Source organism: Saccopteryx bilineata, chromosome 2, assembly GCF_036850765.1.
Source record: "Saccopteryx bilineata isolate mSacBil1 chromosome 2, mSacBil1_pri_phased_curated, whole genome shotgun sequence".
Classification (NCBI taxonomy): domain Eukaryota; kingdom Metazoa; phylum Chordata; class Mammalia; order Chiroptera; family Emballonuridae; genus Saccopteryx; species Saccopteryx bilineata.
In genome coordinates, this window is record NC_089491.1 from 386985428 (window position 1) to 386999789 (window position 14362).

Sequence of the window (14362 nt, forward strand, 5' to 3'; positions counted from 1 at the left end):
TTTGCTCCAATGGAGCCTCACTGTGGGAAGGAAAGAGAAAGACAGAGAGGAAGGAGAGGGGGAGGGGTGGAGAAGCAGATGGGCGCTTCTCCTGTGTGCCCTGGCCGGGAATCGAACCCGGGACTTCTGCACGCCAGGCCGACGCTCTACCACTGAGCCAACCGGCCAGGGCCTGAAATTTTTTTAATTCAAAAATTTAAACTCAGGGTTAGCTGCTGCCAACGAGCAAAACTATCTTGTGGGTAAAAGAGGGACACTTTGGGAACTGCATTAAATGGTTCGGCCCACACTAAGAATATATGATTTCACTAAAACATCAAGACCTAGACAAACCAACCTCTATTTTACAAAAAACATTTTTTTTTGCCAAAAGAGGTTACAGCAGGAGGCAGAGAAGGCTAAGATGGAGCTCCAGCAGCTCCTCGAAATGAGCATCATGCTTCTAAGACCTCAAGCTGCTACTAAGCCCTCCAAGTGTCTTCTACAGCCCACGGTTTCTGAGCAAACAATCGCTCTGCTGATCCTCCTGCTACAAACTCTCCCACCTAACGTGTCCGTGTCCGTGTCCAGAGGGCCTGGTTCGGGCTGCCGGTGGGCACTGTACTTCATTATCTGGTCGCCCCGTAGCCTGACAGGATTTCAAAGTATTTTACACAAACAATTTATTAATCTATAAAAACTTGTTTGGACAGGAAAAAATTAGATGAGCTCCACAGACCTGCAATGTGTAAGGACATATTTATAGTTTAAGAGAAGAAAAAAGCAATTTGCAATCATCTATCCTATAAAACTGTTGTCAATAAGTTTTTTTAAAATAAGGGACGATACTGTCTAGAGCCAGAGTGCTAAGGGGACAGCCTCAGGGGACGAGAGGCACAGGAGATTTTCATGTTCTTCAAACTACGCACGGCCCAGACACCAGTGCTACTAGGTTTAACTTGATGTATTTAAGCCAGCTCTTCTCAAACTCACTGTGGTTAACATAGCTAAAAGCCAAAAAACGGGGGAGATACTTATTTAGTGTTCATTTCAATGGTCAGATGGTGAGGAAGAGCTCCACTTCTAGGCCTGGCCCTGCGTGAGGCACGGGCGTGTTCTCAATACTCGTCTCAGGGAATCAAGACAATGCAGCTACTCTAATGCACACTAAAATGTTACTGTTAAAAACATTCATAAACAAACACTTAACTGCTATGATTCTCAGAAACAATCTTAACATCAAATAGTCTATCTCCACAATATCCCTATTACACAGTAATAACACATTTATAGTGTTTATATAACTATTAACTGTTCTACGGTATTTGGACATTTTTAGAAAAACTATGTAGGAGGTCCAGAGGCTGACGGCAACAGTCCTTCTCCGGGCACTGGCGCAGGCTGAGCCTGAATGTCTCCTTCACTGCCCTCACCTTCACTTTCCCACCCGCAGAAGCCCAGGCTCTGGGCAGGCAGGGAGCCCCGTGCGTCCCCCAGTTTCTGCCTCGCTCCGCTGTTGTCGTCTCCCATTGGCAGGTCCCCAGCACATAGGTCACACTGGCACAGGACAGCGCAGCGTGACTGCTGACCAGCCTGGCCTCAGGGCTCTCTGAATAGAAGTGGACTTGCACTAAATGGCAGCCACAGAGAGAAACATTCATTAATGTGCTGTTTCCACAGCGCCAACTGCAGCAGCAGCAGGGGGCACCGGCAGCGGCTGCAGAGGCCGCGGCACGTGCAACGCCGGACGCCATGGCCTGAGCACTGCCCACGTGCGGGGTGGACAGGAACCCCGAGAACTAAGTGTCCCTGTCCCTGTCTGAGCTCAGGAACTCCAGTCCAGTACCCAAAAGCTGCTTCTCCTGGAGCTTCCAATGCCTATTAAGAGTCCAAATAAAATATGAAGAAACAGACTACATTGCAACAACAAAAACCTTCATCCTCTGAAAATAATGACAAGTGAACCTAGCACGTGCACTATCAGACCCAAACCACAGGTCCCAGAGCAGCACTAACGACTGAGGCTCAGGACCAATTGACATCATAATCTACAAAGAGAGGAAATGATACCACTTTATCAGTCATGCTGCTTGAATCCAACAACTTCCTTTAATGACTCACCAGGACAAAAAGACTGGTTCAAAGTCTTAGAAGTCAGAACATTGTCATTTTTTAGTTTGAAGCATGGGTAAGGTAAAGGCTTTCCCCTAAATTATAACAAGGAGGTAGGCAAGAATTCAGGGGAGGCCCTGGACGGTTAGCTCAGTGGTAGAGCATTGGCCAGGTGTGTGGAAATCCTGGGTTCAATTCCCAGCCAGGGCACACAGAAGAAGCACCTGTCTGCTTCTCCACCCCTCCCCCTCTCCTTCCTCTCTGTCTCTCTCTTCCCCTCCTGCAGCCAAGGCTCCATTGGAGCAAAGTTGGCCCGGGCGCTGAAGATGGCTCTATGACCTCTGTCTCAGGCACTAGAATGGCTCCGGTTGCAACAGAGCAACGCCCCAGATGGGCAGAGCATCGCCCCCTGGTGGGCGTGCCGGGTGGATCCTGCTCAGGTGCATGCGGGAGTCCGTCTCTCTGCCTCCCCGCTTCTCACTTCAGAAAAACACCAAAAAAATAAAAAAAGGATTCAGTGGATATTAGAAGATAAAGGAAGGTCCAAAAGAGCCGTGACAACTGGGGAAGCCCCGCTAGAGCAGTAACCAGCCTCTTGTGGTAATTCTCAGGCTCCAGTTAATTGCTGCTACCCTATTTCAAGTACTGGGGTGCAGGACTTTGCTGTCAATAAATTTTGCTTCATGTACTTCTCATGCTTTCTCTGGTGGTACCATTTCGGATGCCAGGAGCCATCCAGCACTCGTGGAGGTGCAGAAAACCTCAGGAGGCACTACTCCGTGAAGGAGACTGCAGGCATACATTAGCGTTGGGGCAGACTGTACCTACCTGTTTCTCCGACACGGTCTGGGTCAGAACTAAAGCTAGACAGCCCTGTCACAGACCCTGTGAATCTAAAAACCCTGCCTATAACTTTGAAGTCACAATCTCTCTCTGCTGGTTCACTGTGCTGGCATCTTCCATCATTAGCTATCTCTGAAGTCCTGATTTTCAAAATGTTTTATATTTGGAAGAAAGGAGTCCCCTTCGGTGTGTAACACAAACCTGCATGCCCTCCTTATCTTCCGCTAGGAATTTTAATTCTTTCTCTTTGGCACTAGTCCTTCGATGCTTTCGGAAATCTCTCTTGATCCTAGTCTCGTTTTTATCCTTAAAGGCCTTCCCCATCTTCATAATGCCATTTTCCTACCATTATGAATGTACTTAGAAGCGCAGGGTCCGTACCAGCTCTGTGTTCCCCTTTAGAGGGGTGCTCATGTTAACAGGGCCAAGGCAACGCCGAGGTGGACACCTGGGGACTCCTGCAACCAGTCTTCTGAGGAATCACTGAAAACACTAAAGGCGTTTAAGTCGGTAAACACATCTCCAGGAGAAAAACATTTTGCTGTGGAAACCCTATATACAATCTCGAAGACCACATTTAGCCATGACGGATGGAAGGCCTCCTAAGCAGAGGGAGAAATGGAGACCCCCGATACTTAAGAGTTCAGCTGAGTAATTCAACCAAAGGACACCTCGCCGACAGAACCAAGCACGTTTAGTCCAGGGAGAATATGGCGAGGTGAATGAGCTTCTTCCCTGCCGAAATCCTGCCGTCTCAGAGTAGCTCTGTCCTTGATCCTGTTGGCACAGAAACACCTGGGCCACACTCCCCGAAGATCATGGTCCCACAAGAAAGCACCTACGCTGTAGGAGGGGAAGGCCCCAGGGGGCATGGCAGGCAAAGCTGCGTGTCAAAAGTGGACGTGAAATACCCACCCACATGCCAATCCCCTCACTCGACAACTTCTTCGTGGCGTGCCCACTTTGTGCCAGCTGCTGAGGAAATGAGGGGGAGCAAAAACGGGTGCTGCCCCAGCTCTCAAAGAGCTCACAACCTGGAATTCTCTTAAAAATCAGAAATCCAAGTGTTAAAAGGAATTAACTTAAAGAGAGCACTCTAATTCTCTCTTCCGGTCAGACTCCCCCCGCCCCCCCCCCCAGGCCACAGATGCCCACGGGAAGATTTCTCCCTGCGGAGTTCTTCTGCTACACGTCCGTCCCAGCTTATCGAGCAATCTCTCTGCCCCACCCCAACGCTTACAATCGACTTTGTGCACAGTCTGTGAACTAGAATTAATGGGAGGTACTTGACTTAAATGAAAGTGGGCACATTACTTCGACATATTTAAAAAGAAAATTTTTTTGAGATGTATACAGACCTCAGTATTATCATGTTCCAAAAATTATAAAGGAAATTTCATAAGATGGATTTGACTATATTTTTGATTTTCACTATATAACTTAACTAATTAACTGGAAGGCTAGGTGATATTCATTTTATATTGGGTTTCTGGGGGACCTCTGGTCATGGTTAGGCTATATTTTAAAACAGAGCTATCTATGGCTCACATGTTTGGAGCACAATTTCACGTTCAATGTATAAATGCTAACAGCAATCCATTCTATCTTAGTCTCTCTTGCAAATATGAAGCCTTGTCAACAGTTTAATTATCTCCAGTTCAAAAGAAAAAGTCAAGTAGCTAGATATGGCCATGAATTCCAAACAAAAGGTATAACGATGAGAAGAACACGTGTGAGGTAAATATGTACTATTTGTTCACAAAATGTTCATGACTCAAAGTAAAAAACTCCTCTTTGGGATTTCTTAGAGTTGACAATTTAAAAGTTAATTCAAAGATAAAGAAGACATTACTTAGTAGATCGATCCCTAATAACCCCCTTCAAGGACTGTATCTAAACGGCACTACTGGAAAAGGTAGCGACGTACCTTTTACTATGCAGTGCTGTGAGTGCTGTGCGTAGAGAAAGAAGCAATGTGTAGGCGGTAGCAATCACATCATGTATGCACTCAAACAGTTGCCTTGAATAAGACTGAGCGTGAAATGAAAGGTCATGCAGGTCTATGAGCAAAACAAACAGAAACCCAGAGACCAGCCCCACCCGCTCTGCCCGGCCCCCCAGCCCTCCTGCCAGCCCCCCGAGTTCTTCCTGAGGGCTGAAAACCCCTCTGGGTCGGAAGACCTACAGGCTTTATACATTCACCTGGTGGCTCATGAAGACCAGAAACACTGTCATAGAAAGAAGCTCTCTGAATATTCTGAATCTCTAAAGCAGAGAAACAGTGGAAACAGGACAGAAGAGCAAATATACAAACACTCGGGTTAGTGTGAGAGACATTCAACATCACAGTCAACTTTGAAATTGGGCTACGAAAGGAGCTAGTCCAGGGAAGATCACATGCAAACATTACTATTTAGAGAATTTGTGTATGTGAACTAAGTTCTTTATAAAATGAAATAATCTGAATAAAGAATGCATATTACCAATTCCAGATGTGTGCATTCCATCACAACGTTAAAGGATTACCCCACGTAAATGCAGGATGAACTTTTTAAGAGTAATAAGGTACTGAGTTGTCCTTCATAAAATTACCTTGCAATTAGCAAGTTAGGACAAGGTTGCAGTAGGTCACGGCACTCTGCTAATGTATATGTTAGCAGCTCTGACTGTCAGAAATTTACTTTGCTATGTAATTTTACTTCCAGTACAGATTTTGGAAATAAAATATACTTCAAATACAAATTAACAGGGAACTAGCATTAAGGAAAACAAAATTCAAGTTCTGTTATAGCAAAATGTTAAAATAACTTCAAATCATGAGTAAGACGATATTTGATCACACATCACTCCTGAAAACATCCTGAGGCATGTTAACATGAAAATGCAATCTTTAGGTTTTTCTGTATATAAGCCACAAGAAGTGGCAATAAGTCCTGTGCAGCTGGTAGCGAGATCCCAAACATATTTTAGCAAAAAGTAAGGCACTATGAATCTCTAGGGCAGGGCTGCCACCAAAAATCTTATTTCTCCTGGTTCGGCCTTGAGAGAACCCTATGAAGCCCTAACACAAAGTCCATTTCAACTCACAATGTTTTATATTTGAGGTTCTGCACCTTCATAGGCAAACAAGCTCATTCATTATATATTCATTTTCACGGTCCACTCATTGTTTTCTGGTTCTGCATTTATGTGGTTATAAAAATAGAAAAATAACAACATGTTTTTCCAGGGCTGTTTTCTTTTCCTGGAGAAAAAGCTACCCTTTACCCCAAGAGCTGTCCACGTGCAGGGTGCGCAGTGACGAGCTCCCTGCCTCAGCACCCTCCTTACTCCCTGTGCCCACCCGACTGTGTGTCTGAAACCCAGTCCTCAAAACTGGACAAACCCCTCGGCTGCTCCGCCTGCCTCCCCGAGACTGAACGACCTCTGAGATCCCATCACTGATTATACCAAACAACTGTCCACCTAAGCTGGTGAGCAACAGGACTTCCATCAGTAGCATTATCAGGAGAGCGGACAAATCAAACTTGGGGTAAGTTAAGATTTCTATCAGCCTACTTGGACAAAAGTGGCCAAACATGGTCCCCATCGCCCATCTGTAGAAAGGCGAGGGTGACAACAGGGCTGTGCCGTCTGTGGGGTCCAAGCTGGGACTAAACACGGAAGGACAGAGCTCGGGCCAGGACCAAAGCTCAGCAAGGCTGCAAAAGCGTCCTCTCAGTGTTTCTGTAATCAGACGTGTGCCTCTCCGCAGCTGCGGCGAGCACAGAAGGGCAGGGGGTCTTCTCCAGACGCAGTCCTGCCTGCACGGCACATCTGCAGCATGCTCCCTGCCCCTACCTCCACCCTCGCCGGCCAAACCTTCTATTCTAGAACCTTCTGACCCACTGCAGCAAAGGCTCTCCCACAGCTGGGGAAGCAAGACACGAAGAGCGAGGAGGAGAGCGGAAGGCGGAAGGCGGAAGCCCCCTGCCCGTGACTGCGCTGTGCACGCCCTGGGCTGTCAAATGGATGACAGGCTCTCGGAGGGCAGGGCCATGCCCTCCTCTACCCCAAGTAGAGCTCACAGTACAACCACGGCGCACGTGGTCACACATGTATTGGTACAGGAACGGGTCAGGTACTCAATGGGCATGTCCCACAATGTCATTTTTGGTTAAGAAATTAAAGAATTATGAGTCGAAGTGGTTCACAACCTCAGAACCAGTATGTAAGCTCAGGGCCCGCTTTCTTTTATTGGCCCAAAGGGAACACTTATCCTGAGCTGTGACTTCCCCCTTCCACACTGTGATCCCTCACTCCATCTGCTCAACCCCTCCTTCTCCCACGCCAGCCCCACTTCTAAAATGCTCCTCATCCCGGGATGAGCTAGCTCACGCTAGCCTCCTCCTCATCAACGTTTCAGGCATGGCCAGGAGATGGATGCTCACAAATTAGTGCTGGAAACTGCCTAGCACTTACTAAATATCAGTAAATGTCAGTTTTCCTTATTTATTTAACACATCACTGTCCTGCAAGGACAAGGAAAACGACCTCCTCCTTCATGCCCTTTGACCTTGGCACCTTGAGAGAGAGGCAGTCCCTCCCTGCTGTACATGGCCACCAGCCCATTCCGTACCATTCGCACAGCATCCACCAGACAGCTTCGGGGCTCGAACCTCGGTCCACACGTCTCAGTCCCTGTCCTGTGCACTGAGAGCCTAGCGGGGGCCGGGGGCGGGCACCGGGGGTGCCCTAACTCACTCCGTGCCCACACAGTCCCAGCGGAACTGACTCCTACTGCAATGCAAGTCTCATGACGGCAGCATGGCTCCCCTTCTCGTCTGTGACAGTTCCCACGTGCGCTTCTGACGCCCCAGTGCCGGGGGTTCCAGCCCCTGCAGAGGCTTCATGGCAACTGGAGCGCCAGTGGTTTTCTGCTCTGGTTCCAGTTTCTCGTGCTCCATCTGAACATTTCTACAACAGTGCTAGGAGTCCCTCAGCAATGAAGACACTGCAAATGCCCCGTTAGGGTACAGCCTCTCTCCTCAGTCCTCAGCCAGCAGCCCCGGACCGACTGGGTCACTGCAAGTGACAGTGAACACTCAGCATCGGCTGAAGACTTTCCTCCAAAGGCACAAAGATGGCAGACTTCCGTTTCACTTGCTGGATGCCTGGCTCCCAAACCTCTTTACACAGCCCGGGCACAGTTGCTCCTCAGGACACGGGCCCGCCTGTGCAGTGCACCCGCTGTGCAGCTCCCTGACACTTCCGCCAGCTGATGTACATCATTCCTGACTGGGTCATCTGATAGGGCTACCTTCCCCTACTCGTTTCTCTGCGTTCATTCTTCGCTTTCTAGCTCCTTTTTGCTCCAAATGCCTAAACCCTTCTTTTCTGTATTTTTTTCCTACCTGAGAAGACAGCTAGATTATAAGCTTTTGATGTGTTACAGACAAAGTAGAAGTGAGCTAGGTTACTGACCAGGCCTGGCCTCGGGCTGAGGCCAAGCGCAGAGGCGGGACGCGATCAGGATGAAACGCAGTAGGGGCAGCTGAGCCCTGAATGCTTCTGCTTCCCACTGAGCGTGCGTCTCAGACTCAGAGAGGCCGTTTTTCTGGGCACTAGTAAGACTTTCTAGTTGCTGATAAAACATCGCCATGTTCGTGGGTAATCCTAACCCACTGAGGTTCATGTAAACAGAAGACTTCTGAGAACTGATGAGAATAAAAACTGATCGACATGCAGTGTATCTAAGTGTGGTCACCTGTACTTTGTGTGTGCACGTGGAAGGCTGCCGTTGTTACAGACATGGCTCAGCTGGCCGGCACGTGACAGAGAAAACGCACAGGCCTTCTCAGGTCTTATGTCTCAACATCCTTGGACTGGAACCCAACTGGGACCAGGGTGGCCAGGGGCACACCTGTAGTTCTCTATGGCTCTGAGCCGAGAACGTTCCCACACTCCCCACAGCATCTGAAAGCAGATGTCTTCGTACCCAACTATTCTTAGAGTGGGTAGATTCCGATATAACGGCAGCCCTGCTCTAGGGACAGTTTTAAAGTAAAACAACTATATATACGCATGTATCTATGTAAGAGAACCAATATATAATCCTTCATTGTAAATAATTCTGGCCAATATTAATTACAAACGTAAGCACATTCTTACCATCCTTCCAAAGCTCTGCAACGAATCTGTCTGATGACTGGTGCAGGAGCGTGGCCACGTTGTCGTTCAGAGGGTCCATGTTCTTCATCAGCCACTCGTCCGCCTTGTAGTCCACCTGACCACACCCGGGCCACACGTGGCGACATGGAAAAAAGGAACAAACAGGGACACCAGGAACACTCAACACCTGACCCACAAATGTTCACAGAGCAGTCGAAACAGTGCGTTGTCTCAATGGCATGGCATTTGTAACGTACACTATACTTAAGGAGTGACAAGTGTTCATCGGCGCATTTCTTACAAACTTCATCAAATGTCACAGTACACTTTTAATGAAATTATTCAACTCTTACCTTCCCCGCATAATGTATAATGCAAAAATCAGCTTTGTCTTTCAGCTGCCGAGGTTTCTGGAACTTGGAGTGGGAGCCTTGCTCTTGAACTAGTTTCTCAACGAAGGTTTTATCTGTGGCTTTAGGGAACCAGCACTCCTCATCCAGAAGGGCCAGGACACCGGGAGGGTTCGCCTGGCAACGAGAGGCAACAAGAACCGACAAGCTGTGCAAGTCACTTTAAACACCCATTGGGTCTGGCAGTTTAACTTCCCAGCACAGAGTTTTGTGAAGAGCTACGGGAAACAAAACGCTAAGACAGAGGCTAACGTCCAGATCACACTTATCATCCAAACTCTGAGGTGTCCACCTGCTAAGTAAGAACTGTTGAGATAATAGACGAGTAACTTATCTCAGAAACACACGTATGTAAATTGTAGGTAAGCTAATTCTAAGTAGATGGTCCCAAATATGCAGCAAACAAGACACCGCAAAGGAACTAGGTGGTAGAGAGATGAAACCAAGTATTTATATTCAGTGATTAGATGGATAAATTACACTGGGGAACAAAATTTTGGTTGCATCCACAAAAAACACTTGTTCTTACCTAATTCGAGTGTGCTAATCTCAAATCTGACAGTTTTTCTCTGTAAGCTACAGTTTTTTTGCAATTCAAGATTTTAGGTTTTCATCTTATTGTAAAATTTTCAACATTTAGTTTAACATAATGAAGTAGAATGTCTTCTTGGGCATCATCTTTGTGAAAATATAATAATTTATATAATGCAGTAAATACACTAATACACTAAAAGATATGATTGCATCAGAATTTGTCTATAATTTCGAAACAGAACATATTAAAACACTTATTTTAATCATAAAATTTGTGCAAAACTTATTTAAATTCTATTCAGGCAAAAAATTTGCGTTTGTAGCTCTTGCGTTTGTGTACTTGTTGAGGACAATCTCGTTTGATGCTCCAGCAGTAGTCTCCTCATTACTAACAGTTCCAAGATTTTTGGGAAACTTATCAAGGTGACCATTCAGAAAGTGAATCTTAACGCTCATGTTACATCCAGTGTCACGAAAAGCCAGCAGCATCTTTTGAACCAGAAGTTCATAGTTTTCTGCTTTTTTGTTGCCAAGAAAGTTCTCTGTAACTGCCACAAAAGACTGCCATGCTGCTTTCTCCTTATTTATCTTCCTGGCAAATGCTTCGTCATGTTTGAGGGTTCGAATTTGAGGTCCATCGAATACACCTGCTTTTATCTTCTCAAAAGACAAAGCAGGAAAAGCAGAAATATGTTGAAAGCAGTCACTTTCTCTATTCAAAGCCTGAACAGACTGCTTCATTAAGCCAAGTTTGATGTGAAGTGGGGGAAAAATGATCCTGTCTTGATTAACTGCAGGTTCATTCACAGTATTTTGCATCCCTACTTCCAGAGCTTCACGTTTTGGCCACTCCTTCTGTGTCCAATGTTTCTCCCTAGCTCGGCTGTCCCACCAACACAGAAAGCAAGGATACTTTGTGAAACCTCTTTGTTGTCCTAGCAGGAAATTTACCATTTTAAGATCCATACAAATGATCCAGTTATGCTCCTCATACTTCAGAAAGTCGAGGACAATTTTTATGTCATTATAATCTTCTCACAGATGAGTTGAATAACCAATTGGAACCGCTGCATAAACATTACCGTTGTGTAGGAGAACACATTTCAGACTCCGTTTAGAGCTGTCAAGAAATAGCTGCCATTCTGTTGGACTGTAAGTGGTAACACCTAGCTGGCTGAGAAGACTACTGATATCATGACAGTAAACAAAGTGTTTTTCTTCAGAAAAAAATTCCACAAAAATTTGTTCACACTTCCTGAAATGGGATACTTTAGTTGACTGGTAAAGTACATTCTTTTCTTGAAGCCTGGAGGCTAATAACTCAGCTGCTTTCTTTGATAGGCCCAAATCTCTTACTAAGTCATTCAATTCGGGTTGGCTAAACTGCTGAGGGGTTAATGACTGCTTGGCATCAGAAGAAGACCCTTCAGATTCCACAACCATTTCCTCATGCATCTTATCAAAATATACTTGATCACCATGTTCACTTTCTTGGTCCTTAGGAGAAATAAAACCATTGAAAACTGGAATCAGGAGTGTCTCAGAGTGTGGGATAGGTCGTATTGCTGGAGGAATATTAGGATATGCGATCATATGCCGTTTTCTCTTGCCGATGCCCTTTGTATGGATCAGACAGAAATAACAGTCACTGCTGTGGTCCTTAGGTTCACACCAAACCATGGGAATCCCAAAAGGCATTCCTTTGCATTTTCCTTCTGTCTAGTCACAAAGCATTTCCTCACAATTACAACACACAATATGAGGAGCCCAATTCTTGTCTTGATCGCCAAGGGGAACTTGAAAATAGGCAATATATGCTCGTATCACAAATGATAAAATATTGCGCCTTTGACGTTAAAGTGTGCAACAGCCACATATATAACAGAAGGTGTCAGGACTATTCTTACATTTACGCCTACTCGAAGAAGCCATGATTCAATCTTAAAACAAAATAAGAGGGTGTTTTTATCAGATAATAATTTTTTACATTTTAAAACAACTACAATTATGTAAAAGTGATGTTTGTAAAACATTAATTGCCTTGTGGTTATGTTCAATCCAAGAGTCGTTGCCCTTTAACTCCAATTTAAAACCAATGTATGCCATTAACTGTAACAAAAAGAAATTAAAATTGCATAAGAACTAGAGCATGCACCAAAAAAACAGATTTCAGATTTGGAATCAGCGATGCAGAAATATATAGAAACAGTTCTAAAACCTCATGCAACAGAAAATGAAAAAAAATTGTTCCCCAGTGTTACTGAAAAACCTCCACTAGGTAGAATGCTTCCGACATTTTATATCCTAATCAATTTAAGTTTCTGGTTAAGTAACAATGAAATAAAATGTACTGTTTCACATGTAGGGAAATATTTTAAACTATTACTAAGTAGAATATATATGGAAGGTGATGAAATAATTCATCAGTTACTTTATAGATCTGTTTCAACAAGCACATGGGAGACCGTTCTATTTCACTCAACCCCCTCCCTGGAAAACGACCTAGGGACATGAAGTGGCCGAGGACAGCCAGGGACTGGGTGGCGGGAAGCAGAGCAGGGAGCACCTGCTGAGGGGTCAAGTGTCTTCTGGGGCGACGAGAATGCAGAATTAGTGCTTCTGGCTCATGGTTCACCACCATGCTGCAAATATGGCGATTTGTGATATAAGATCGAGCATACCAATTTTAGGGCCTATTGAGTGTTTTGAATAAATATCCAGGATCAGTTTTCTTCAATTCACAAGGCCTTTATATTTACCGGGGAAGAGAAGGCTCTATACAAATAGTGCTTAAAAAGCAACTGGAGGTTACAGTTAAATACAAATGAAATAATGTGATAATATGGTCAGAGGAAGGTGGCAAGACCACGTGCCAGCAGGCAGAAGCTGAGCAGCCTTGTGCACTGAGCCCCAGCAACGAGCCCCGTCCTCCACGGCCACTTAGCTGTGGCTCCATTCCCCAGACTGCGGGGCTCAGAACAGCTGGAATACTATTATCAAGGGCAACGGGACTTTGGTTAGGAAACGCTAGAAAAACAAAGGCTAAGAGTGGCTGGTAACTCAACGTGCCGCACTCATCTGACAAGCTGGGGAATGAAGTACCCTGTGAATATGAAGATAAGTGGAACAGCCACCTTTCTACCATAATTTTTACATTTTTAATTTCCTTGAATGAAAATATTTCTAACTTCTGAAATAGAATCCTGAATATAATTTAATCTGTTCTAAATGACTCAGTGACAGCATAATTATGAATATCCACTGTTTCTTTTATTTTCCCTGCTTCATCCTTCAATGTCAAGCTCACTGTTAACACTTCCTGTAACTGGGGGATTCTAAAAGAGCTAAAAACACGAGAGACTATTTTCTGTCCATGGCCAGAGGCACCATTAAGGGTTTGGTAAGCAGCGGTCTGAGCTTAGAGGCCTACCCTCCCCAAACCGGGCAGGGCCTAGGTTTGTGACAGAGGAGGTTAAGCCTGGCAAGTAGCACCGGACCTGTGGTTGCACAGTGGGTAGAGCCTCAACCTGGAATGCTGAGGTCACTGGTTCAAAACCCTGGGCTTACCTGGTTAAGGTACACATGAGGAGCAACTACTACAGGTTGATGCTTCCCGTTCCTCCCACACTTTTCTCTCTCTCTCTTTCTAAAGTCAATTAAAAAACAAAACAAAACATATATATATATATATTTATTTTAAAGACCAGCAAGTAGCTTTTTAGGTATTTAGTTTCCTTCTGGAAAATGTTCTCTCTCCACCCAGAATCATTATCCCAGGTCAATTTATATTATAGTTAAATTTCCTCCTATTATAAACTCTGTTACTATGGCTAAGCAGAATCCTAAAGGACAACTGACTTGAAGGGTGAGTCAGCATTCCATTCTGAATTCCCTCTCCCCCTTTCTGAGCATCTAGCCTCTAAGTTAGGACTACTCAGGCAAGAAATCAAAGCGTACATTCTCAAGTTCTTGGGGAAAGCCTAGAAGTGCCAGTACAAGAAGTATAGGAATAAGAGAGGGAAGGAGGAGGGAAGGTGAAAGGGAGAAAGGGAGGGAGGAAGAGCAGCATGGAGCTCCTTCTGCTCACTGTCCTTGGTATCTAGACCCAGCTGGCATGTCCTCCCCATCCCAATACTTTCTGAACACCTTGACTGAATTCTTTTCCTAAAATCCCACTCTCCATGTATTGCTCACCTGCGGACTCCTGGAATGTAGCTCTGGAATGCTTTCCTACTGCTTTAGCGACATCTACACGTGAAACGCACTGTGATTCCGCCAGCCAACTGTGGCCTTTATTCACCAAGCTCAGAACATCATTTAGATCCGGGACCACG

At 45.4% G+C, this 14362-nt stretch overlaps 1 protein-coding gene across 5 annotated transcripts in view; it reads right to left on the reverse strand.

Annotated features, from left to right (window-relative positions):
- The window catches only part of MYH10 (myosin heavy chain 10), a 119464-nt gene that overhangs the window by 40283 nt on the left and 64819 nt on the right, over nucleotides 1-14362 (reverse strand). For all 5 annotated transcript variants that reach the window (XM_066264236.1, XM_066264233.1, XM_066264232.1 and 2 more), the window contains 2 exons: nucleotides 9438-9611; nucleotides 9085-9199 (listed from right to left, as the gene is read on the reverse strand). In XM_066264236.1, the coding sequence (XP_066120333.1) occupies nucleotides 9085-9199; nucleotides 9438-9611 (289 nt within the window). The remainder of the gene's footprint in view (nucleotides 1-9084; nucleotides 9200-9437; nucleotides 9612-14362) is intronic.